The sequence below is a fragment of the Schistocerca nitens genome, chromosome 2, assembly GCF_023898315.1.
Source record: "Schistocerca nitens isolate TAMUIC-IGC-003100 chromosome 2, iqSchNite1.1, whole genome shotgun sequence".
NCBI lineage: Eukaryota > Metazoa > Arthropoda > Insecta > Orthoptera > Acrididae > Schistocerca > Schistocerca nitens.
This window is the reverse complement of record NC_064615.1, coordinates 479,490,954-479,514,544: the sequence shown is the minus strand read 5'-3', so window position 1 is coordinate 479,514,544 and position 23,591 is coordinate 479,490,954. Positions and strand designations below refer to the sequence as shown.

The window sequence follows — 23,591 nt, the reverse complement described above, 5'->3', positions numbered from 1 at the left end:
CTGGAAGCTCCATTCTCCAGAATGATGTCTTCTACAAGGTACATTGCAATTTTCGGAGCTTCAGCAGTCAGCACAACTTTGGTGACAGTATGGCATGTGACATAGTCAGTACAAACTATTATCCATCAAGTCCTGTTTATGACTTTGCGAGCCTCCCCAAGAGGTCAAGTCAAATTCAGTGGAATGGTGGTCTTGCAGGACCAGATGCCCCAGAGTTAATCACAGCATATGCTTCTGTTATTGGCTTTCCTTACAGTGGCCCACATAGTGTCTTAACGGATTGGTAGAGACCTGGCCAATGATATGTGTATTTGATTCTGTCTACAGTCTTTACAAATTCCTGGTGACCAGATGTTGGAGTTTGTGCAAATACTTCAGGATCATTTTTCGTAGAATAGCTGGGATGACCAGCAACCAGTACTGCTCCATGGATCTTAGTTCCTCTTAGACAGTGTTCCGATTATTAATTGGAATTTTCATTTGATCATTTCCACGTCCTCCAAGACTTCTATGGTTTTCTCCATTTCTGGATCTTTCCTGTGTTCGGCAATAGTATCATTTAATGCAGTGATAACTGATATTTCATCTACGCTGCTGTGTTCTGTCAAAGGATTCCATGAAAGGCGGTTGGTGTCCTTGCAGTTGCATCCACTTTTGTGTATCACTGTCACTTCATAGTCCTGAAGTCTCAGTGCCTATCTTGCCAGTTGACCCTGTGAATCATTCAGACTAGCCAGCAGAGAGATTGGTGGTTCATCACAGTGGTGAATGATTTGTATGTTAGTGCCTCCTTAAGAACAAGGGAGACCTTTCCTGCACCTTGTTCCAGGAAAATTTGACTTATCTGCAGCAGTTCTTGCAAGGAATGAGCATTGGTACAGAAGTCCTTTATGAATCGCAGGTAGTATGAGGACATTTTGAGAAAACTTCTCCCATCACAGATGTTCTGAAGAGCTGAAAAATATTTGACTACTCATATTTTCTCATGATTGATGTGTACTCCATTGCCATGCCCCAAGATTTTTATTTCTTGGGCAGCAAACAGTCACTTTTTCGACCTGCTGACTGAATACACTTCAGCAGATTTCTCTGGAGGCATAGATGATCTCCAGATGACTTAGAAAAAATGAGTGTCACACTGTTAGCAAAGACAGTTCGTCGATTTACAGTGTTGGAGCAGGCGGTCCATCATATTTTTAAAGGTGTGTGGAGTTTTATACAGTCCAACTGGTAAAACTTTCAACTCGTAGAGGCTTTCAGCAGCTGTGAAAGCAGTGTTTCCCCAGTTGGTCTTGTCAGTGTCAATTTGCCTGTAATCTGTCTGCATGCATATGGTTGAGAAATATTTTGCTCTTGTTAAACAGCCTAGGGTATTATCAATGCATGGCAATGGGTAGATTTTTTTTTTTTTTTTTTTTTTTTTTTTTTGCTATTTCCTCAGTTGTTGGAAGTTGATGCAGAAATTTCCATGTGCCATCCTCCTCCTCCTTCAGAAGAGCCACACGAAAGGACTGAGGATTCTCTCCAGGCTCAGCGATGTCATCTTGCAGTATCTTCTCCCCTGCCTCCTAGATTATCTGTCACACCACCGGCAACAGCCTATATGAGCAATGGCTAATACGTGGATGATCCCCAATGTTGGTATTCTGTTTTACTATGGTCCACTTGGTCTTTGTTTTCTCTTTCTGGATTTGAAATCGCCTGAAATTGGGGTGGAACAGTTAATGCTTGCCGATGTTCCTCAGCAGGCAAGATTCTATTGGTAATTCAGTAGTAGATTCCTCACCTGCTCTGTCTGTAGGACTGTTGTGATGGTTGACACCTTGTGACATAACAGTCATCTAACACTCGTCTTCTTTCTCTGGAGTAGCATACAGTGTGTCCAGGGCATCCACAGTGAGAACAGACCTGTGTGTTGACTTCCACCTTCCAGATGATCCCCAGTGTTGGTATTCTGTTTTACTATGGTCCACTTGGTCTTTGTTTTCTCTTTCTGGATTTGAAATCGCCGAAATTGCCGAGATATTTTCCATATTGATGTCCTGTGGGGCTACTAACTCTAGAGTTTATATTTCACATGAAGATAATGCTCAGTGAAAATCTTAAACATAATGTTCTGGGAATATAAAAAATACAGCTGAAATTATTTGAAGGTGATGTTTTCTTCATTTCAGGGCCCCTGATGGATGTTGCTCTTCTGAATATACAAACCTTTGGATCAATATACTGTTTGTATTCCTGTGAAATGAACATTTAAATTTCAAATCTGTATATCAGCAGTTCCTGTCATCCCCATTCCCAATCATATGTTATTATTGGTGCTGCCTGTTATGAAACTATGATTCTAAAGTTTACTGAAAGTGGGACTGAAAGGTCATGACTATAACTTTTTTCTTAATCTCATGGTTTTATCGTGTCCTTTTGTCCTTGCCATGAGTCTATTGATACAAACACTTATTATTACAACACTGTTGTGGGTGTTTACAGCAAGCAATATTTTATGTCCGTACAAAACTTGGTACAAACACCTGGAATAAATTTAGCATCAAGGTCTTGGCAATAGGTTAGTTCATCACTGGCTAAAGCAGGCAGGTCATGAAAAGAAAACATAGCATATTCCAAGTCCAAGCACTAGTCTAGTGGCAGCAGATACAGGCCAAGTTCGAAGAGCAAAACAAACACAGTGCTAAAGATAGCAGAATCCAGTGTGAATGTCACACTGGTGTCAGTATTAGAAGCTGACACATGTAAATACAAAAGTAGCTTCAACAGGCTGTAGCTGGCCTTTTATTTGCCCAGGCAGCCAGCTAACAAGGTACACTGCCATAGGCCTCATGCCAGGTGGTTCCTGGCATCCTCACTAGTTGATGCACTAGTTGAGGTGATTGCCGAGATATTTTCCATATTGATGTCCTGTGGGGCTACTAACTCTAGAGTTTATGTTTCACGTGAAGATAACGCTCAGTGAAAATCTTAAACATAATGTTCTGGGAACATAAAAAATACAGCTGAAATTATTTGAAGGTGATGTTTTCTTCATTTCAGGGCCCCTGATGGAACCTGTGTTGTTACAAACAGTGTAGACAATGTCTTACGCGTATATGACTTGCCACCAGAACTTCATTGTCAAGAGACGTGGGATAAAGACCGCAATCTCTCAGAACTGAAGTCAGTCCTTGCAATTTCTGTGGGGCGCCAAGTGTATGATTACAGTTGGTATCCCTTAATGTCTTCAGGAAACCCTCTTTCATGCTGGTAAGATTTGTTTGAGTGCTCTCTCTCATTCTTTTTCTCCCTCCCCCTCCTCTCTCCTCTTCTCCCCCTCCCTCCCATCCTCCTCCTCTCCTCTCCTCTCCTCTCCTCTCCTCTCCTCTCCTCTCCTCTCCTCTCCTCTCCCCCCATCCCCTCTTCCTCTTCCCTTGCTTGTGGAAGCATATTTTAAAACTGATTAAGTAATACTTGTTCTTGGCTATGGAGAGCTATTTCAAAGTGTCCCACCATATGAAAGTATGGATTACTTCTTCGCAAAATTTTATCAAAATTTGCTGTATGTACAGTAATAATAGAAATTCCTGGATGCAGCAATACATAAAATAAAGGAAAGGCAACCACTCACCTATAGCAGATTGATGCATGGAGCACAGTAACACATAACAGAAAAGAGCTTCACACTAGCTGTGCGCGCGCGCGCGCGCGCGCACACACACACACACACACACACACACACACACACACACACACACACACACACTGCTGTGGTCATGACAGGACTAATTATTGGTACACAGGTATTGAGTTGATGGAGCTGGGGAGGGGTAGGGAAGGGTTCTAGGAGAGTTTAGCAGGAAAATTGCAGGTCATTAGAAAGATGACTTTACAACCACACAACAAGATGAAAAATGTGCAGAAGGTACAATGGAAAGAGATGTAGGACGAAGAAGAGGAGGGGAACTGAGGGACGAAAAGGGGTACGGGGGGAAGGAGAGAAAGGTGAAGATGAAGTGGGAGAGAGAAGGGAGAGGAGTTGAAAAAGGAAGGGAGGGGTTGAAGGGTTGAAAAAGGGGCATGTGGGAGAGGGAGAGGGTGTGTGCCCTATTTGGGGGGGGGGCAGATTAAAGAAGTGTGGTAAGAGAAAGCAGTGCATGATCTGGATGTAAAAGGAATGGTATGGATAGAAGAGAGAAGGGAAAGGTAGTGGGAACATGTTAGTGGAGGTTGAGGTCAGGATGATTGTGAGAGCAGAGGTTGTTTTTGGAACGACAATTCCATTTACATAGTTCAGAAAAAGACTTGTGGTGGAAGAGAATATCCAAATAGCCCTTTTAGTGAAGCAGCTGTTGGAAGTCATTTGTTTTGTAGTGTGCAGCATGTTCAGCAACTGGATGGTCAAGTTTGTGGTTTGCCCAAGTTTGGCAGTGGCCATTCATGCGAGAAGCGATTTGGTACATGTCATGCCCACTGTACTGTAATTGCAGCATAGCTGATGTATAACATGGCTCCTTTCACATGTGACTCTGCCTTTTATTGGGTAGGAAATACCTGTGACCGGACAGTTGTAGGGGGTGGTGGGTAGTGTATGGCAAGATATTCCAAACTGTGTTCCACGGCAAGTGAATAAGTGCTCTGCAAACAAGTATTAATAACGTGGCATTGGTTTTTTCGATATTTTGATGATACTAATTTAATGGATGCCAATTTCTTAGCTGAACATTGCTGGTGCCACAAAACGTCATGTGTGCATGATTACTAGTAACAGTATTCATTTTTTCCGTTTTATATTGTTTATAAAAATAAATTATAGTTGCTGCTGTCATTATCTTGGTGCCTTCTGTTATTAATAATGGTCAGTAGAAGTTGGTAGTTGCCATTGTTGGAAGAACTGCCAAACTATGTGGTCTAACAGTGTGGCTACAAACTGCCTGCATGTTAAGTAGATGTTGAAAATGTCATTCCTTTTACACTCACTTGAGTTACAGCAGCCTCCATATAACTCAGTGTATAATCATTACCACAAATAAGCACCAGATTTCAACAAGAATATCTCTGTAACGCACTTCCATGAAACCCAGATGACCGCAATTGTTTTGTCAGCAAAGAATGAAGATGGCTGAAAGTCTTTTCACCACATCTCCAACCCATTCAACAATTGGCATCACTTTGGTGCTTTTTGCTCTGTTGCCAGCATTTTGCACAGCAAAGGGCTAGTTACGACGACAGCACACTACTATTGACAGTCTTCATAAATGTGATTAAAATACATCAGTAAAATATCATTAAGTGTTCAGCAGACAGACAGGAATAATAAGTAATTATTCACAAATTAAATTTTCACAAAAGTATAGGTTGTTTTATTAATTAAAATTAATCAAATCCCTGTTTGATGATAAACATTGCTAAGTTGAGCTTTGATGCCCTGTTTGTGATTGGTACATGTGAAAGTAATGGCTGATAAACTCATCCGAGCTAAAATTAATTAACATTTGGGTGGCAGTAATTTATTTATTTTTGATATTTTATTTCTCTTTTATACATGGAGTATAATGGGCAGCAGACTTGTATGTTCCTTATATACATTTTTGCTTTAATGCATACATACCATTAGAAGATGCATCCTATTTTTTGATTGTGTCTGTTACAACAATAACATGAGATGGTGGCTGGGTACAGGAGACTTACGTTTTGCTCAGTATAACTGGCAACATATGCAGTTAAAATATCGCATGCCACAACCATATCACTCTCATTAAATGCTTTGAGATAATTAAAAGTAGCTTTTGGTTGGTCTGCCAATGCAGAGAAATAGATAGAACATCTTCTGTTCCCCAGTATTAATTAACCTCTGTTTGCATGTAATTGTACTGTATAAGTTGGCAGAATACATTGTGATGTGTTAGAACCAGATTGGGAACTTGAAATAACTCACCTGCAGTCGAACTCTGTATGATATTCAGTGCTTTAAATTGGCTTTCTGACTTTTTTAAAATAATGTATTGGGAATAAAATTTACATCCATATGCATAAACTCAGGAATTTGGAAACAAAAGTGAATCATGCTCAACTGTATCCCAGAAAAAAAGTAGTAGTGCATCAAACACTTTTCCACGTGCAACGTGCTGAACAGTTTAGTGTTTGGAGTATGACTTAGTACAGAATGCATTTATATGTAATATTTTAATTGTTCATTGCTGAGCTTCTGATGGTAAATGTAGCCAAATTAATTCTTAAAGATGAACCAAGTCAGTGGAGGATGAAGAAGTGGATCAGCCGATAGATATTTTGATTATCCACTGACTTGATTCAGGTTGAACAATTGTATATAACTCTTAGTAATTGACTGGATCTTATTTTCTTTCCTAAATTCAGTTAAGCACCAATCTGAGAGATTGATTTACTGTTAAATGACAGCACACTTAATGATACACGATACAATTTTGTATCCTTCAGTTAAATTTTCACACTGGCTTGCTCATGCAAATGATGAGGTTTATATGCTGAGAAACCTGTTGCTGGTGTGTGATGTTCTAAATTCGAACGTAGCACATGTCGCTACAAGTCAGTGCACTTTGTATCCACTGCCTTATGTTTCTGACTGCTGTCAACCACAGCGATGTAACAGATGTGGAACAATCATGACAAAGTTGTGTTGTATGTGTCAGTTGAGAAATAAATAATGTAATGGGTTTATTTGAACATTAATGTCTCCGTGGTATTACCACAGGTGGTGAGGTGGGTGGTTATGACTTAAAGACAAATGTAGCAACTCCCCCCCCCCCCCCCCCCCTGCCCCACTCCCATACACCACTCGGCAGCCATGTTCTTTGTCTGCTTCTTGCATTCCCTTTAGGGTGAACCTAAACTTAGCATTGATAAATTGGATGGCTGTATACATTTGTAAATATCTTATTTAAAGTGTAAAGAAGGCATTTCAGTAAAACTGATTTGATTTTCTTGTTACAGAATTTATATATTGCTAAAAAATATTCATTGATTCATGGTTAAAGAGAAGAACTTTGAGGGAAGGCAGTTGTGGTAATTCAAGTGATACACCTAGTAGTGGAGAAGAAAGGATACACAAACCAGAACACATGTCTTGTACAAATAGACCTAAACGGAATTGCAATAAAACTACTTAAAATTTGGATTCACATGTACTGACAAGTCAGGTGCTACTGTTGCAATGTGTGTTTCATGTCAAACAAAACTGGCAAACAGTTCTTTGGTCACAGCCAGTTATTAGACACTTAGGAACAATGCATGCTGATCACAAAGGAAAAGATTTCCACTTCTGTAGAAGACAGCAGGAGTCAGTTGAAGAGTCCGAATATCAAATAATTACTTTTGCAAAAACTGACAATGAAAATGTAACCAAATCATCTCACTGTGTAAGTTACCTATTGCGCTTGATGGTGAAGCTCATTCAATTGGAGAAACAATTTTAAGCCTGCGTAAGAGACAATGTCGTGTTATCAATAAACAGATATAAAAATACAGATGTGGTACAATTAGCTAATAATACTGTTTCACAACACATTAAATCTGCTGCCATAGAGGAGGAGCTAATTTATTGACTTTGGGTATGCAGTGATAATGCACTGAAAACGGATGAATCCCCATGTGGAATTAGGACTAGCTGTACTACTAGCATTTTCTCATTATACATTTAAAGATTTAAATATGAGCACATATTTACATGAAGGAACAACAGGAGAAGATATATTCCGTTGTATTATAAAACAAGAGATAAATTGGGAGAAGTGTATTTATATTTGCACAGATGGTGCTACAGCCATGGTAGGAAAAATGGAGTGAGTTGTATCATATGTAATGCAGGTAGCTACAAGAGCTACCAGCAGTCATTGTAATTTGCATAGGCAATGTCTGTAACAAAAAGAATGCCTTCTGTTATGTAATATGTTATGGATGCAGCAGTCAAAATAATAAACTAAGTAAACTCTTGACCATTGCAGTCCAGATTATTTAAAATTTTGTGCAGCCGAATGGGTAGTGAACACAATGCTCTTTTACTACATGACAGAAGTGAGAAGGCTATCTAGAGAAAAGCCTATTGATGCTTTATAAACTTTGTAGTGAGTTTTGGGTCTTCTTTAATAAAGACCGCAAAGTTTTATTTAATTTTTTAAAAATCCTTTGTTGTTGTTGAAACTCACATATTGGCCCAACATTTTAACAAAGTGCAACGAAATTAACATGTCATTGCAAGGAAAAGAGTCAGCCATCAGCCTTCGTAGATGAAGCACTAGGAGACTAGTGAGTCACATATTTAACTTTCTGTATTTGTTTTCAAAGTTTAACTCACAAGTTGCTAGTAGTAAAATGGATAGGGTGTGCGCGTGCTATATGCAGACACAGGAGGAGCTGGCTGCAGTTCGTTTGTAGCCATGGTCAGCCATCTACAGGCTGCTGCCTCCGGCTGTGGCAGCAGCCGAGAAACTGGTGCATTGCATGGGACATATCAGGTGTCACTAGTTTCTCTCATGGGCCCTGCTGTCTGGCCACCTTCCAGCGTACCCAATGTGGGGACTCCACCTTTACTGCAGCTTGAGTGGTGGCTTGTTATACAGTCGCTTCACTCAACACAGAGCACCAAAATAGAGGCCTTGCTCATTCATCCTGTGACTGGACAAGTGGCCACTCATTCAGCAGAGTGTGAGCAGGCACACGAAAGGGAGAAGTGTACTAGTTATCAGGAACTCCAATGTTAGGCACGTTATGGAGCTCCTTAGGGAAGTAATGTCTAGGTCCGGAAAGAATGCTAATGTGCACTCGGTGTGTCTGCCAGGGGCCTCATCTGAGATGTGGAGGAGGTCCTGCCCATGGCCATTGAGGATACAGGGTGCAGTAATCTGCAAGTTGTTGCTCATGTCATTACTAACAAGGCCTGTTGCTTAGGTTCTGAGGGCATACTCAGTTCCTATGGGCAGCTGGCAGAAGTGCTAAAGACTACTGGCCTAGCACAAGGGGTGCAAGCAGAGCTCACAATTTTCAGCATTGCACCCCGAGTCATTGGGGTCTTTTGGTTTGGAGCTGAGTGGAGGGTCTCAACCAGAGGCTCCGTCAGTTCTGTGGTGGTCGTGGCTGCAGATTTCTGGACCTGCATTACAGGATGTGGAGTTGTAAGACTCCCCTTCATAGGTCAACAGTGCATTACAGAAAAGCCATTACTTGGGGTAGCGGAGTACTTTTTTTAGGCTAGGTGGTAGTTCGAAATTGCCTGATGTACACTTGTTTGTCTATACGCAGAGGCCATAATCATCGTGTACAAAGTAGACCCATTTCAACTTTAAAAATTTTATCAGTAAATTTTCAGAGTATTCATAATGGAATTCCCGAATATACTGGTCTTCAGGAAATTTTTCACGCTCAAGCTACCTCACAACTGAGAGTTGGCTGAAACCTGAAGTAGAGAGCTCTAGGAGGGGGCATGTTTATTGCAGTTGACAAAAAAAGATTGTGTCTATTGAGGTGGAGTTTGTGTGTGACAGTATAATTATCTGGATGAATATAACAGTTCTAGGTGAAATCAAGTCAATTGTTGGATGTTTTTAGCAGCTACCTGGTTCTGCTTAGCCAGTTTTAGAAGGCATAATCCGTATCACTTCAGGCAGGGGGGTTACCTTCATAGTCTTTGATTTTATTGAATTTAGCATATGTTAAAATTCAGGGGTAAGTAAGAAACATGTATTTTTTGTTTCCTCCAAAAAAATTCCTGCCCCGAGATACAGGCCTCCAAAGGTGACATGGTGAACACCATTTTGAAGATAATTTCGGAAATTCTTTTTAAATGCTGTATTTCTGTAACAGTTCTAGATATTTTGTTAGAGGTTTTTTTATTTGAAAGATAATTGCTTTATGATTACAATGGTGTCCTCCCTTTGGACATACCTGTCAAAGTTCTTTTACTGTTGCCTTTTTAGTTTTTCTTTATAATTTACAGAATTTTTTTCTGTTGATTAATACCATGTAGTACTATATTCTCTGTAAAGTAGAGCTCCCACTTTTAAGTTAGACAGGTTTTATTTTTAAAAAAATCATTTCTTTTTAACTTTCAAGGGTAATGTATGTCTTTGTTGAAGTTGTTTCTAACTGATTTCTTTGTTACAATGTTTATTTCTATTGTCTTTGTTGCAGTTATTTCTTATCACTTTCTTTGTTGCAGTTATTTCTTTTCACTTTCATTGTTGCTGATAATTCTTACACTTCGTTGTTGTTTCTTGTCAGTTTCTTTGTTGTGGTCGTTCATTGCAGCTTTCTGTATTGTAGTTGTTCAGTGCTAATTCGTGTACTGAAGAGGCTTCTAAGAAATCTGAGACCATCCAGTGTGTTCTGTGTTTTTACGAGGAATTTGCCAGTTGACACAGTTGCAGTGTGTTTTGTGAAAAGGACTGTTTAAATGTCTTCTGACTGGGGCCACAGGAGAGTGAAGTGTGCTTACTATTTGCATGTCCATAAAATAGTGATATGTAAGAGGCCCCCCCCCCTCCCAAAAAAAAAAAAAAAATAAAAAAAAATGAAGATGTTTCCAATGGTGTCTTTTTGAGTTCTAAATGTTTTGACGGAATAACAACAGTGATAGTATCTGAACAAGCTGAAGCCTCCTATGGTGCAGATTTTGCATCGATAGAGGAAGAATTAAATACCTTGAATCAGTCAACTACAGAGGTAGGTGTTAGTCCTGTTAAGAAACCGTGGTCAGTGAAGTCGAGTTACAAGCTCTATGCATCAAGAAAGTGTAGAGAAATTACTAAAGCTATGGATGAATACACTGCAGCAAAACTGATCACACTCTTCAAAGTAGAAATTCAATCTTCACAAGGAAATGAACCTCTTGCTAGGAATTTTTCACAAATATCATTTCAGCTGTTGAATACAAAGGTCGACTGAAGGAGAAGATATTTACGCCATTTTCAGATTGCTGCTGCCGACATGTGCTTTGCAGTGCTTCTTTATAATGTCAGCTGTAATTGAAAATGCCTCCTCCACATGTGAAATCAGATTTGTGATTTCCATTGTAAATGCAAAGAAAATTAAACCAAAGGAAATTCATTGGCAAATCTGCAAAGTTTACAGACAAAATGCTATGAGTGATTCAGTGGGTAGAAGATGGGTCAGACCGTTCAATGAAGGACATTATCAAGTGCACGATGAAGAACGAAGTGGACACCCGTCTGTGGTTACTGATGAACTGGTTCATACAATTGAAGAGAAGGTTAAGCACAACCGTAAGTTTACACTTAGTGCCCATGCTATGGAAGTTCTACAAATCTCACGATCACTAATTCATGAAATTGTTACTGATAAACTGAAATTTTGAAAACTTTGCCCGCATTGGGTACCCAAAATTCTTACTGAACAACACAAAAAACAACGGATGGGCAGTGCACTTCAGTTTTTGACATGCTACAATGAAGAAGGCGATGGTTTTCTTTGTCTGATAATCAGGGGGGATGAAAATTGGGTATCATACGACATCCCTGAAACAGAATGGCAATCAATGGAATGGAGGCACACTTCATCCCCAATGAAGGTTAAGCTTAAGCAAACTTGACACCTCGAAAAGTCATGTGCACCATTTTTTGAGACAGAAAAGGCATTTTGCTGATTGATTTCTTACCTCGAGGCCAAACAATCAATGCATATGATTACTGCGATACCATTAAGAACTTGTGCCGTGCGGCGGCATTTTCGCTTACGCCTGACATAATAAAGAAGCACTACAAAGCACACGTCAGCAGCAGTGATCTGAAAATGGCGTTTATGTCTTCCCTTTGCGTCAGAGTAACTGCCGCAAATGCTCAGAACTGCGATTGTAGCATTGCTGTAGATAGAAATAGAAATGGAACTTACTTTGTGGATTACCCTCGTATTATTCATCCTACAGTGAAAAGGAGCAGGTTTTACCCATTATTCCAGAGACATTTCAAAGAAAACAGTTTTGAACCACATTCCGTCAATATCAGAGTAATGGTAGACAAATAAAAAAATGAGAGGTCTCTAAAATGAGTCTTTGGAAGGCCAGATCACTATTATGGTCATCCTGTAGAAGCAGCTCAATTTCAGATAGTGCAGTCATTTTATCTGGAACATAAGTGGTAACAAAAAAGACACTATAACTGTAACATTTGAAGGTCAAAAAGTTGTGAAAGTGAAGAGGTACATGACTCACAGTATTAAAGAAGCTTTTGCAATTTATAGGAGCAACTATACAACTTCACATATTGGAGGATCAAAATGTCTGTTTACATGTGTACTCTGTGAATTTTGATCTTTGTGTGGTAAATTTGAAGAACTTACTGGAGCACGTTACATATGACACCCTGGTTGGGCATGTGAAGTCATTAGAAGTCTTTGACGTAAAGCAAGAGATTTGTTTGTTTTAAGAATGTGGTGACTGTCCTGGAAAGGGAGGACAGTCTTCACAGACACGTAACAGATAACTCTGCAGAACGTACATATGCGACATGGGAGGAAATAAACTAATTAAGAAAACTGTTGCCTTTAACAGTTTCATTGATGAATTTGGTAAATTATCAATGAAAGCAGTAACACACCAGCATCTGAATAAATTGCAACAACAACACATTGCAGAAGTGAAAGGGTGTGTACAGGCTGAAGAGCTATGTTTATGCTTCTCTGTGATTTTGCTGGGAACTGGTCTGTAATTCTCCCACAAGGTGTACAAGGATATCATTGGAGTGAATACCAGGTTTCAATTTTTACAGGAGTGACATGTTTTCAGAAAAAGACTACAAGTGTTGCAGTTATAAATGATGACACAGGACGTTGCAGTTATAAGTGATGACACAGGACATGACTCAACACATTCTTTGCTAGCAATGCGCAACATTCTTCAACTGCAAACGGGCAGAGAAGATCATCATTATTTCTGATGGTGCTCCTAGTCATTTTAAAAATCGTTACCAGCTGTTTGAATTGAGTAAGTCGCTTGTGCCAGCTGACAGGTTTATACAGTGCTACTGGTCACGGGAAGGGGCCTTTTGATGGCGGAGGAGGCCTGCTGAAGCACCATACTACAAAACATAATCTTTCCAGACCAAATACAGCTGTAATTCAGAATGCTGAGGATTTTACTAAAGTCATGAAATCTTACACATCCACAGCCCTCATTCTTTTATCCAAAGAGGAAATCGAAGAATTCTGTGAGCAGAAAAAAGAAGAATGGTCCAAACAAACTACTTCTGTGAGAGGAATTCAGAAGACAAATTTTTGGATTCAAAGTGATGGGCAAACTCATATTGCACGCACTTTAAAGAGCAAGAAAGAAGAAATTTCATTCGTTCAATCAACACCTCAGAAACAGCAGGATAATATTCAGATTCACAACCTGAGAAGGGGAATGTCCGCTGCGCGCGTGTATGACTTTGACTAGTGGATTGTAGAGATTATGAGTTAAACAAAATTGTAGTGAACTTTGTGCTACCACATGGACCAGCTGCTGGATATGGGTTTCCAGCTTAAGGACAGCAACAATGCCATCAGTGCTCACTTCCTGTTTAGTGTTTTGAAGATTGTAAGTGCTCCAGTTCCTATTGGTTCAACAGTAAGGCATCACTCTATATCAAAGTAAGATACTGAAGCAGTGGAACACATTTTTAGTTCATTGACTGGCTGATTTCAGTACAAAACAGTGCGTACAGAAGCTGTATAAATTAAAACCTTTTTTAAGTCTTTCGACCTTTCACATACATTTTGGAACCATTTAAAATTCTTGAAAAATGAGTCTCTTACTCATCTTTCAAAACTAAAATTATGTTAACTAAGGCTAGGTTTTGATTTTTATGAGCCTGTTATGTGATGATAAAACAGGTTTTATGTATGGCAAAAATTTCAGTTGTTTATAAAACGTGTCCAACATAAAAGTGGAAGCTCTCCTTTTCAGGGAATTCAGAACTATATGGCACTAATCAAAAGAAAAAAAAATCGAAATTGTATGGATTAGCATTTCTGAAAAAAAAAAAAAATTTTTTTTTCCATAAATTATAAAAAAGTTCAGAATGCTATAGTGAAAGAACTTTGACAGGTAAGTCCAAATGGAGGATTTATTTGAAATCAGAAAGCAATTACCTTTGAAATAATAAAAAAAAAACCAACAAAATATCTAGAACTCTTCCAGAGATACAGCATTGTAAAATTTTTTCTAAAATTCGCATCTTCGTAATGGTATGCACAGTGTCATCTTTGGAGGGCTATATCTCGGAGCAGAAATGTTTTTGGAGAAAACAAAAAAAAAATATGTGTTCCTTACTTAGTTATTCATTTTAACATATGCTAAATTCAATAACATCCAAGACTATGAAGGTAAGATTTATTCCTAGCCTGCCTGAATTGATATGGACTATGACAGAATCATTCAAGGATAAGCTATGATCAGTATCATGTAAATACTCAAATCATGCTGTATTATTTGGAGGTGATTTTAACCTACTGGTTGTGAGTAGAGACTGGAACGTCTATTGACTCATTCCATGTGGTACAGGTGGGCAGCCATGTGAAATAATTGTGAACACATTTTCCAAAAACTGCCATGAATGACTAGTTAGACAACCCACACATAATGGAGATGGGGGGGGGGAGGAAACACCATGAAGAAATTATCCAAATGGGATGGAAATTGGTAGATGTGTTGTAAATGTACAGACAAACAGATGATTACAATTGCAGAAAAAATTGGATGCTTTATTCAAGAGAAAGAGCTTCACAAATTTTTCATGTCAGTAATGTGTTGGGCCACCTCTGACCCTTATGCAAGCCGCTTGGTGTTGATTGGTAGAGTTGTTGGATACTCCTGAGGGATATTGTGCCATATTATGTTCGAGTGGCGTGTTATATTGTCAAAATCCCGAGCTGGTGCGGGGCCCTGTGCATAATGATCTCAATGTTATCAATAGGGGAGAGATCCAGTGACCTTGCTGGCCAAGGTAGGTGTCCGCCACATTTTACTTGACTGTCTTTTATTCTCTGACCAGAGGGCGGTGGTTTCTTTGCCACCGGATTTGCCCTCTATTTTGAAAGACGACGCAACGTCTGTGGTTAAGGTTTTACGGTTTTGTGTCCTGTCCAATTTGTTGCCACGGATTTTAGGGAGAGGGTTTTAATGTGCTGCTGGATGACTGGCTCACCCAGATTTTACGTAAGAGGTCCGCCAGTCACGAATACCTCCTTGTTTCCCTTCGGTTTCTGTCCTCCCTTCCTTGATTCCTTTTTTAGTGCGCTCCTTCTCCTCTTGTTTTGATTCTATATGTGGGGATTTGGAACTGCGTCACGTCTGTGTGTTTTAGCTGTTCCCCTTGTTCGTTGTTCGTCTTAGTCCCTTCCCTGCATGTGTTCCTGTTTTTATGCGTTTGGGCGCTGATGACCCCGCTGTTTAGCGCCCGTAAACCACAAACACACACACACACACACACACACACGCCAAGGTAGGGTTTGACAAGCACTATGACAGGCAGTGGAAACTTTCACCATGTGTAGGCAGGTATTACCTTGATGAAATGCAAGCCCAGGATGGTTTGTCATGAAAGGCAATGAAATGCGGCATAGAATATCACTGACATGCTGTAAGCGTGTTGCGGATAATAACCAAAGGAGTCCTGCTATTAAATGAAATGACATCCCAGATCTTCACTCCCGGATGTTGGCTCATACAGCAACTGACAGTCAGGTTGGAATCCCACTACTGTCCAGGGCATCTCCAAAAACATCTTCGCTGGTCATCAGGGCTCAGTTTTAAGCAGGACTTATCACTGAAGACAGTTTTACTCCCCTTACTTATCGTGCATTTATTGCGAAACTGCCACCCAGCGAAAAACACCAAGCAAATGGAATAAAGCACAGGTGGCTTATGTGTATGAGAAAAATAAAACTGACCCGCGTAATTACAGACCAATATCCTTAACATCGGTTTGCTACAGAATTCTTGAACATATTCTGAGTTGAATATAATAAATTTCACTGAGAGAGAAAAGCTTCTGTCCGCAAATCAACGTAGATTGAGAAAGCATCACTCGTGCAAAACTCAGATTGTCCTTATCTCACATGATATCATAGAAACTTGGATAGAGGGCAACACGCAGATTCCTTATTCCTAGATTTCCGGAAAGCATTTGACATGGTGCCCCAGTGCAGATAGTTGACAAAGATCTGAGCATCTGTTTAGTTCCCAGACACGAGTAGCTTGAAGACTTTTTAAGTAATAGAACCCAATAAGCGATCCTCTGCGGTGAGTCTGATAGGACTGCTTTTATTTTCTGTATATATAAATGACCTGACAGAAAGGATGAGCACCAGTTTATGTTTGTTTGCTGCCGGGGCTGTGGTTATAGAATGGTGTCATTTTTGAGTGACTGTGGTACTGTTCAGGATGACTTAGACAAAACTTTTAGTTGGTGTGATGGATGGGCAGCTTGCTCTAATTGCAGTGTGGACAAGCAGGATAAACAGTCTTGTAACATTGGAATACAGCACTAGTAGGGTCCATCATCTTAATGCAATAACTTCAATTAAGTATGTAGCTGTAATATTGCAAAGAGATATGAAGTGGAATAAGCATATCAAGTTTGTAGTAGGGAAGGCAAATGCTCGACTGTGTTTTATTGGGAGAATTTTGGGACTGTGTAGCTCATCCATAAAGGAGATGGCTCATAGAACGTGATTGTGGACCCATTCTTGAGTACTGTTTGAGTGTTTGGGATTCCCAGCAGTTCATATTAAAGGAGGACATTGAAGCAGTTGAGAGGTGGGCTGCTAGATTTATTATTGGTAGGTTCGATTAGCACACAAGTATTATGGAGATGCGTCGTGAACACAGTGGAAATACCTAGAAGGAAGACGATGCTCATCGTGCAAGGCACTATTGTGCAAATTTGAAAACCAGCATTTGAGGCTGACCGCAGAGCATTTCTTCTGCCATGTTTACATAAGGACAATGAAGGTAAGACATGAGAAATTTTTCCCTTGTTATTTGTGAGTGGAACAGGATACCTTCCGTCATGCACCGAACTGTGGTTTGTGGAGTATGTATGTACATATGGATGTAGAAAGAATGTCACAGTTTTTAATAGAAGAGACAAAATTGCATATTTTGAGATAAAATCAGAGTTTTGGTCTCCTTCAGGTCAAGAAAACACTTTTAATTGCTTTCACACTTTTTATGATGTTTAACTGAAAACAATTTTAAAATAGATGAAGTTTCTTAGCTATTTAAGAGCAATTCCACGAATTGGAAAAAACTCTCCTGCAATAGCTAGTGAGGATAATTCCTGCGTTCAAAATCCATTGTCCATAACAGCTAAGCCAGCAGGCTTAAGTGTAAGAGAGTATGAAAAACGAATTGACTTATAAGTGACTCTGTTTTAAAATAAAAGCAAAAAAGAACAATCATTATGTAACTTCTAGGTGAATTTGTCAGAAGAATATTCAAGTTTATCAAAACAAGCTATTATTATTTTACTTCCATTTACCACTGTATTTATGTCGAGCAGGATTTTTTAATTACACTGCAATGAAGACAGTGTTTAGGAGCAGGCTTGACGCCATACCAGATATTAGAATTCAACTTTCTACTGTTGCATCTGATATCAAGATCTGTAATTTAAGGACCTAAAATCACCCAAGCCATTGAAAACTTTATTCCTCATTGTTGTTATCTATTAAGGGACAAAATAAAATAATTATTAAATACATTTGAAATAAATAATTAGGTTCTTTTCTTATTTTTTAAAAATTTTATCGTGATTTTGGTGTTTTAGTTGTGATTTAAAATTATCAAATAAAACATATTTTTCTCTCTTTTTTAAATTTTATTGAATTTCATTAAGCTTCAAAATAAACAAGCTGTTTTATCAAAATACCAGGCTTCTCAAAATGGTCCATAAGAAGAAAAGTTCGGGAAACCTTGGTTTATGGAACAAGTCTTGCACCTGGGCCAGATACAAGGGAACAAACCATGGAGTGCAGGATTGGGGGTAGGACTGGAATAGGGATGGGCAAGGATATTCTGTTGCTGAATGGGTGGTGTAACACTAATTTGGGGGGTGTTGGTAGTTCTCGCATCTCTGGGCATGACGTGAGATAGTAGAGAATGTGATTGAGCTTTTCAAGGCCACGGTGATACTGGGTGATCAGAGGAGTGCTGGTAAGTGGCTTGTTTACTAGTGTCAGATGAGCAGATGGCGCGGGAGACTTGTTATGGATGAGCTAAGGCTCTGGTGAGGTTATCAGTATATTTTACCAAGTCCAGCTTTCCACTGCAGATGCGGCATTCATGCATGCTGAGGCTGTAAGGAAGAGACCATCTGGAGGAATTGATCCTAACCAGTCATCATGTAAAACCTCTTGTCTGTTTCAGATTCATTGATGACATTTTCGTTATCTGGACTCATCGCAAGCGCAACCTATTCCCTTTCTTCCATAATCTCAACACCTATCCCCAAATCTGCTTCACCTGGTCCTTCTCAGTGCATCGAGCCACCTTCCTAGATGTCTGTCACCCCTGTGGTGACTCCATAAATTGGTCTGACCATATGAACCGCTCCAACCACCAACAGTATCTAAAAAAGTCTCTTCCATACAACCGACCCAACCTTATCGAGCCTTTACTGACAGACAATATCCTATCCTGCTCATCCATAAACAAGTCCCCCTGAGCCATCTGCTCGTCTGATACCAATAAACCTGTTAACTAGCCACCGACCAGCACTCCTCTATCACCCAGTGTCACCATGGCCTCGAAAGGCTTAATCACATCCTTCACTAGGGCCTCTATTACCTTGCGTTGTGCTCTGAGATGAGGGATATCCTATCCAAAATTCTACCCACATCTCCAAAAGCATTGTTCCACTGCCAGTCCAACCTAAAGAAGATCCTGTCCATCCGTATTCCATTCCTGCTCCCAATCCTGCGACCCTTGGATCATTCCTTTGGAGTCAGCCCAGGTGCAAGACCTGTCCCATACACCAACCCTCTATCTCCTACCATAGTCCAGTCACAGGCATTTCCCACCCAATAAAAAGTAGGACAGGTGTGGAAGCAGCCTAGTTATGTTTCAGCTGTGCTGTTATTGCCGTATAGCAATCTTTCTGGGCAGGACAAGTACCGTCTGACTGCTCGCATGAATGAACACCACCGAACTATGGCAAACTGTAAACTTGTCTATCCAGTTGCCAAACACTTGTCCTCCACAACACATATGACTTAAACTGCTGCTTTGCTACAAGGGCCGTTTGGATACTCCCTTACAGCACAAGTTTCTTCTGAACTATGCAGATGGGAATTCTATCTACAACATATCTTGTGCTCTCACAATACCCTGGGCCTAAATATCCACTAACATGTTCCCATTGCCTTACCTTGCCCCCCGCTGCCCCCCCCCCCCCCCATTTGTCCATACCACTCCTCTTCCATCCAGATCAAGAACTGCCTTCTCCAACAACTCTTCCTCCATGTGGGTTTTCTCCCTCTCATCTCCCCCCTTTTCAACCCTCTCCCCTCTCTCTCCCTCACCTCTCCCCCTCTTCTTTACCTTCACATCTCTCTCCTTTCCCACCCGCCTCCCGTCCGAACCCTGTCCCCCACTCCCCCCTCCCACTCCCCCCTCCCCCCTGTTCCCCATCCTCGTCTCCTTTGTCCTAAATCTCTTTGTATTGTACACACTGTGCTTTTTTTGTCTTGTCATGCGGCTGCGAAGTCATCTCTCCAGAGAGCTGCCACATTCCCACAACCCTTCCCCCTTGCATCCTTCCGTACCCCCTCCCCACCTCAGTCAGCTGCTTTCAATAATGGAGTATCAATAATTAGTCTTGCTTATGCCACAGGAGTGTGTATTTGGGTGCCAGGACACCTATATCTGTGGGTAAGGGGGGACCATGCCCCTCCCCGCCCCCCTCCTAGCTCTCAAGGAAAAGAAAAAAAAATGGTATATTTAGGTGTTTACCTTTGAAGAAAAGATTTAAAAGTCATTATTACACATTTTCAATGTGGTCAGATCCAAAAAATTTTTATGGCCCCTTACAAGTCACTGTTCTTCCAAAATATTAAAATTATGCCATACCAGCAGGTGTAGCCCCCCCCCCTCCCCTCCCGCCACTCCCTCCAGCAAATTATCCTACGGGAACTCTTAATTGGGTGTCTATGTGCCTGTGAGGTTGTATGTGTGAATGTGTGCATTGTTTCTGGAAAATGAGTTAGTGCTTGGAAGCTAGTGAGAATGCTGTTTTCTGTTATTCCTTACCCTGCTCCACCGAGCGAGGTGGCGCAGTGGTTAGCACACTGGACTCGCATTCGGGAGGACGACGGTTCAATCCCGCGTCCGGCCATCCTGATTTAGGTTTTCCGTAATTTCCCTAGATCACTCCAGGAAAATGCCGGGATGGTTCCTTTGAAAGGGCACGGCCGACTTCCTTCCCCATCCTTCCCTAATCCGAGCTTGTGCTCCATCTCTAATGACCACATTGTCGACGGGACGTTAAACACCAATATCATCCTCCTCCTCCTCCTCCTTACCCTGCTCCATGTGTTGATCTACTACAGGCGAGTGGTTGCCTTTCCCTTATTTTACCTATTTAACCTTTTTGTACTACCTTCAAAATTATTAGTGTCCTGCCCAAAGACAGTTTTTCACCTGGTAACTCTCCAAGCACTCCTGTCTTTTGCAATCCTCCTCAGGTCTGCATAATTTCCACTTTCCTTTATGTCATCTATGATCTTGCATCTCCTCCTTTCTTTCAACTCCTCCCACAGACTAGTTGTTCCAAAGCACCTGTTAACAAGCACTCATTTATAACTTGGAGCAGTCTTCTCCTTTTACCAACCCTTTCCAACACTCTTTTGTTACTCGCCCTAGCTTATTCTCTCCATTCTACTCCACATATATGCCTCAAATACTTGTAACCTTTTTCATCCTCTCATCTCACTGTCCTTGTTCCTGTCCCATGTCCAAACTCCAAACAAAACAATTGCCAAGCCTTTCCTGGAGACTTGTATCCAGTTTGCCACATATTAATCTCCTCTTTCTCTTGAATGCCTTCTTTGCTATAGTTTTCACCTCCTGATGATATTTCAAGTTTTAGTGATCAAGATATTTAAATGCTCATACTAATAATAAGTTTTGCTATCTTAATATTTGCCAGTCTCCTTTCTTTGCTGATCACCATACTCTTTGTTTTTGCTGTATTGATTCTCATCCAATACCCCAAACAAGCTTTATTAAGATATTTCAGCATTTTATTTACAGTTCATTCACTTCCTGCCTCTAATACCATGTCGTCAGCAAATCTTATACATTCTATTTTGCTTCCACAAATAAGTTCTCTTTTTCCATCTAAGCACTTCATAATAATTTCTCCCAGGTATAAGATGAACAACAAAAGGGAGAGGCAACAACCTTGTCTAATGTCCTTTCTGGTGCTGCTTTCTTCTAGCATTTAATTTCCAATCATTATGCTTACTTTTTGTTGTAAATATAGATTCTGTACCAGTCATTTCACCTTTCTGTTTACACCTCTCCTTTTCAAAATATCCACCAGCTTGTTCCGCTGAGCTCTGTAGGAAGATTTCCAAAATAATAATAAAAAAAAGCTTAAATTTCTCTATCTTTCTAAATATATTTCTTCCCTATGTTTCTTCCTCTAAATGCAAACTGTTTCTCCCCAATCCATATGCCTAACTTGCCATACAGCCTTCTATTCAGCACTATCAACAATACTTTAGCTGTATGAGAAACTGGGCTGATAGTACAATGATCTTCACATATTTTGGTATTTCTCTTTTCTCTGTTGGCATCATTACCACTGTAAGAAAGTTGTCAGGTCATTCCCCTTTGCCCTATACCTCTCCTGTTTCCCAAACTCTTCAACACTTCTTCTGGTAATTTTTCAGTTCCACATGCCTTACAATTCTTCATCTCCTTCAGTGCCTTTTGTACTTCTGCTTCCAAGGTGCTGTACTCTTTCTGTCTTCTGGCACATATTCCTCCTTGTCAACCTTGATTTCATTTGATATACAGACATGCTATATATTCCTGCCATCTGCCCAAAACCTCCTTTGGTTCTTTGGCTTTGCCATCCGCTCTCTCTATTACCATATTAATCTTCCTTCTTTTAACTTCAAAAAATATCACACTAGCCAATCTGTACATGCTTTTGGACTCCCTCCCCCCTCTTCTCTCTCTCTCTCTCTCTCTCTCTCTCTCTTTCACACTCTCTCTCACTCTCTCCCTCCCCCGTCCCCCCTCCCCCTCCCCTCCCTCCCTCCTTCCTTCCATTTTATGTATTTCCTCACATTTTTCTTTCTTCCATCTTTCTCTTGCTTCACCATGTTCTCTTCTTACTTCATTATTCAGTTTCCCGTAGCCCTTTTTACCATCTTCATTTTTGACATTTTTCCACTTTCTGCTTTCTTCTATCTTTTTCAACATGTTTTCCATTATCCATTCTTTCCTGATACTCTTGGACACACTAATTCCTAATACTTCTTTGACAAAGTCCATGAGTCCTTACCTCATTTTTATCAATTTGTCAGTTACATATTCTTCCACCCTACCACTTTCCCATTTTTCCAATAACCTTTCCTCTAACTGTGGAGCCATACCTACCTCCTTGAGTGTCTCCAAGTTTAATCTTTCTTAACTTTACCTCTCCATACTTTCTTCAACTTCACTTGTATCTCTCACTATGAGGTTGTAATCTGGGTAAGCTTTGGTATTTTCAGATAGTTCTTAAAACTTCTGTGTGTCAAGTCTCTATATGCCCATCTTTTCACAAATGGTTGCAGGGCTTTGGGTGTTCAATACAGAATGTCAAATCAAACTCATTTCAGCTGTCTAAATTTCCAAATTGTTGTTTTATTGGGCTACCAGTTTCAGTAATATGTTATACCATCTTCAGGCCCAATGACTGATGTGTAGAAAGATTCCCACCTTTGGTTCAATTAAAATAGGGGCCAGCATTCAAACACTGGATTCGTAGATTTCTAATTGAGACAACAATCACTTCAAGCATCGCTTCGCAAGAGTCGGCAGGCGATGTTTGAAGTAGTCGTTGTCTAAAGTAGAAATGTACAGATAACATTCTTTGAATGCTGGCCCCTATTTTGACTGGACCAAAGGTGGGAATCTTACTAAATGTTGGTCAGGGGGCCTGAAGATGTCAGGATATATGGCTGAAATTGATAGCCCAATAAAATAATAATTTGGAAATGTAGATAGCTGAAAGGTATTTGACTTGACATTCTTCTCTGTGTCAGGATGTAGTCTAACTAACATATTTCTCTATTCAAATTTGAGATCCATGAATGACAAAAGTCTTCTTTTGTGATTTTCAGATAAGAAGTTACCCACCTCTAGTGAGGTTTCTGTGCAAAATACACTGTAGTTAGCCATTCCCCTCTCTCATTTCTTATCCCTACTCCAAATTTCCCTACTGTATCTTCATCTCTTCCTTCATCCACAATTACATACCAGTTCCCCATAGTGATTATCCAGACATTAATAATTTCCTTCGTGATAACTTCTTGAATCTTGTCTTAATATTCTTCCACATTCTCTGTGCTGTCTCGTTGGC

General features: G+C 40.2%; 1 protein-coding gene across 2 annotated transcripts in view; it reads left to right on the top strand.

Annotated features, from left to right (window-relative positions):
• LOC126236397 (telomerase Cajal body protein 1) overlaps positions 1-23,591 on the top strand; it is a 117,185-nt gene that overhangs the window by 3,203 nt on the left and 90,391 nt on the right. For both annotated transcript variants that reach the window (XM_049945686.1, XM_049945685.1), the window contains exon 2: positions 3,046-3,255. In XM_049945686.1, coding sequence (XP_049801643.1) covers positions 3,227-3,255 — 29 coding nt within the window. In that variant the 5' untranslated portion in view covers positions 3,046-3,226. The remainder of the gene's footprint in view (positions 1-3,045; positions 3,256-23,591) is intronic.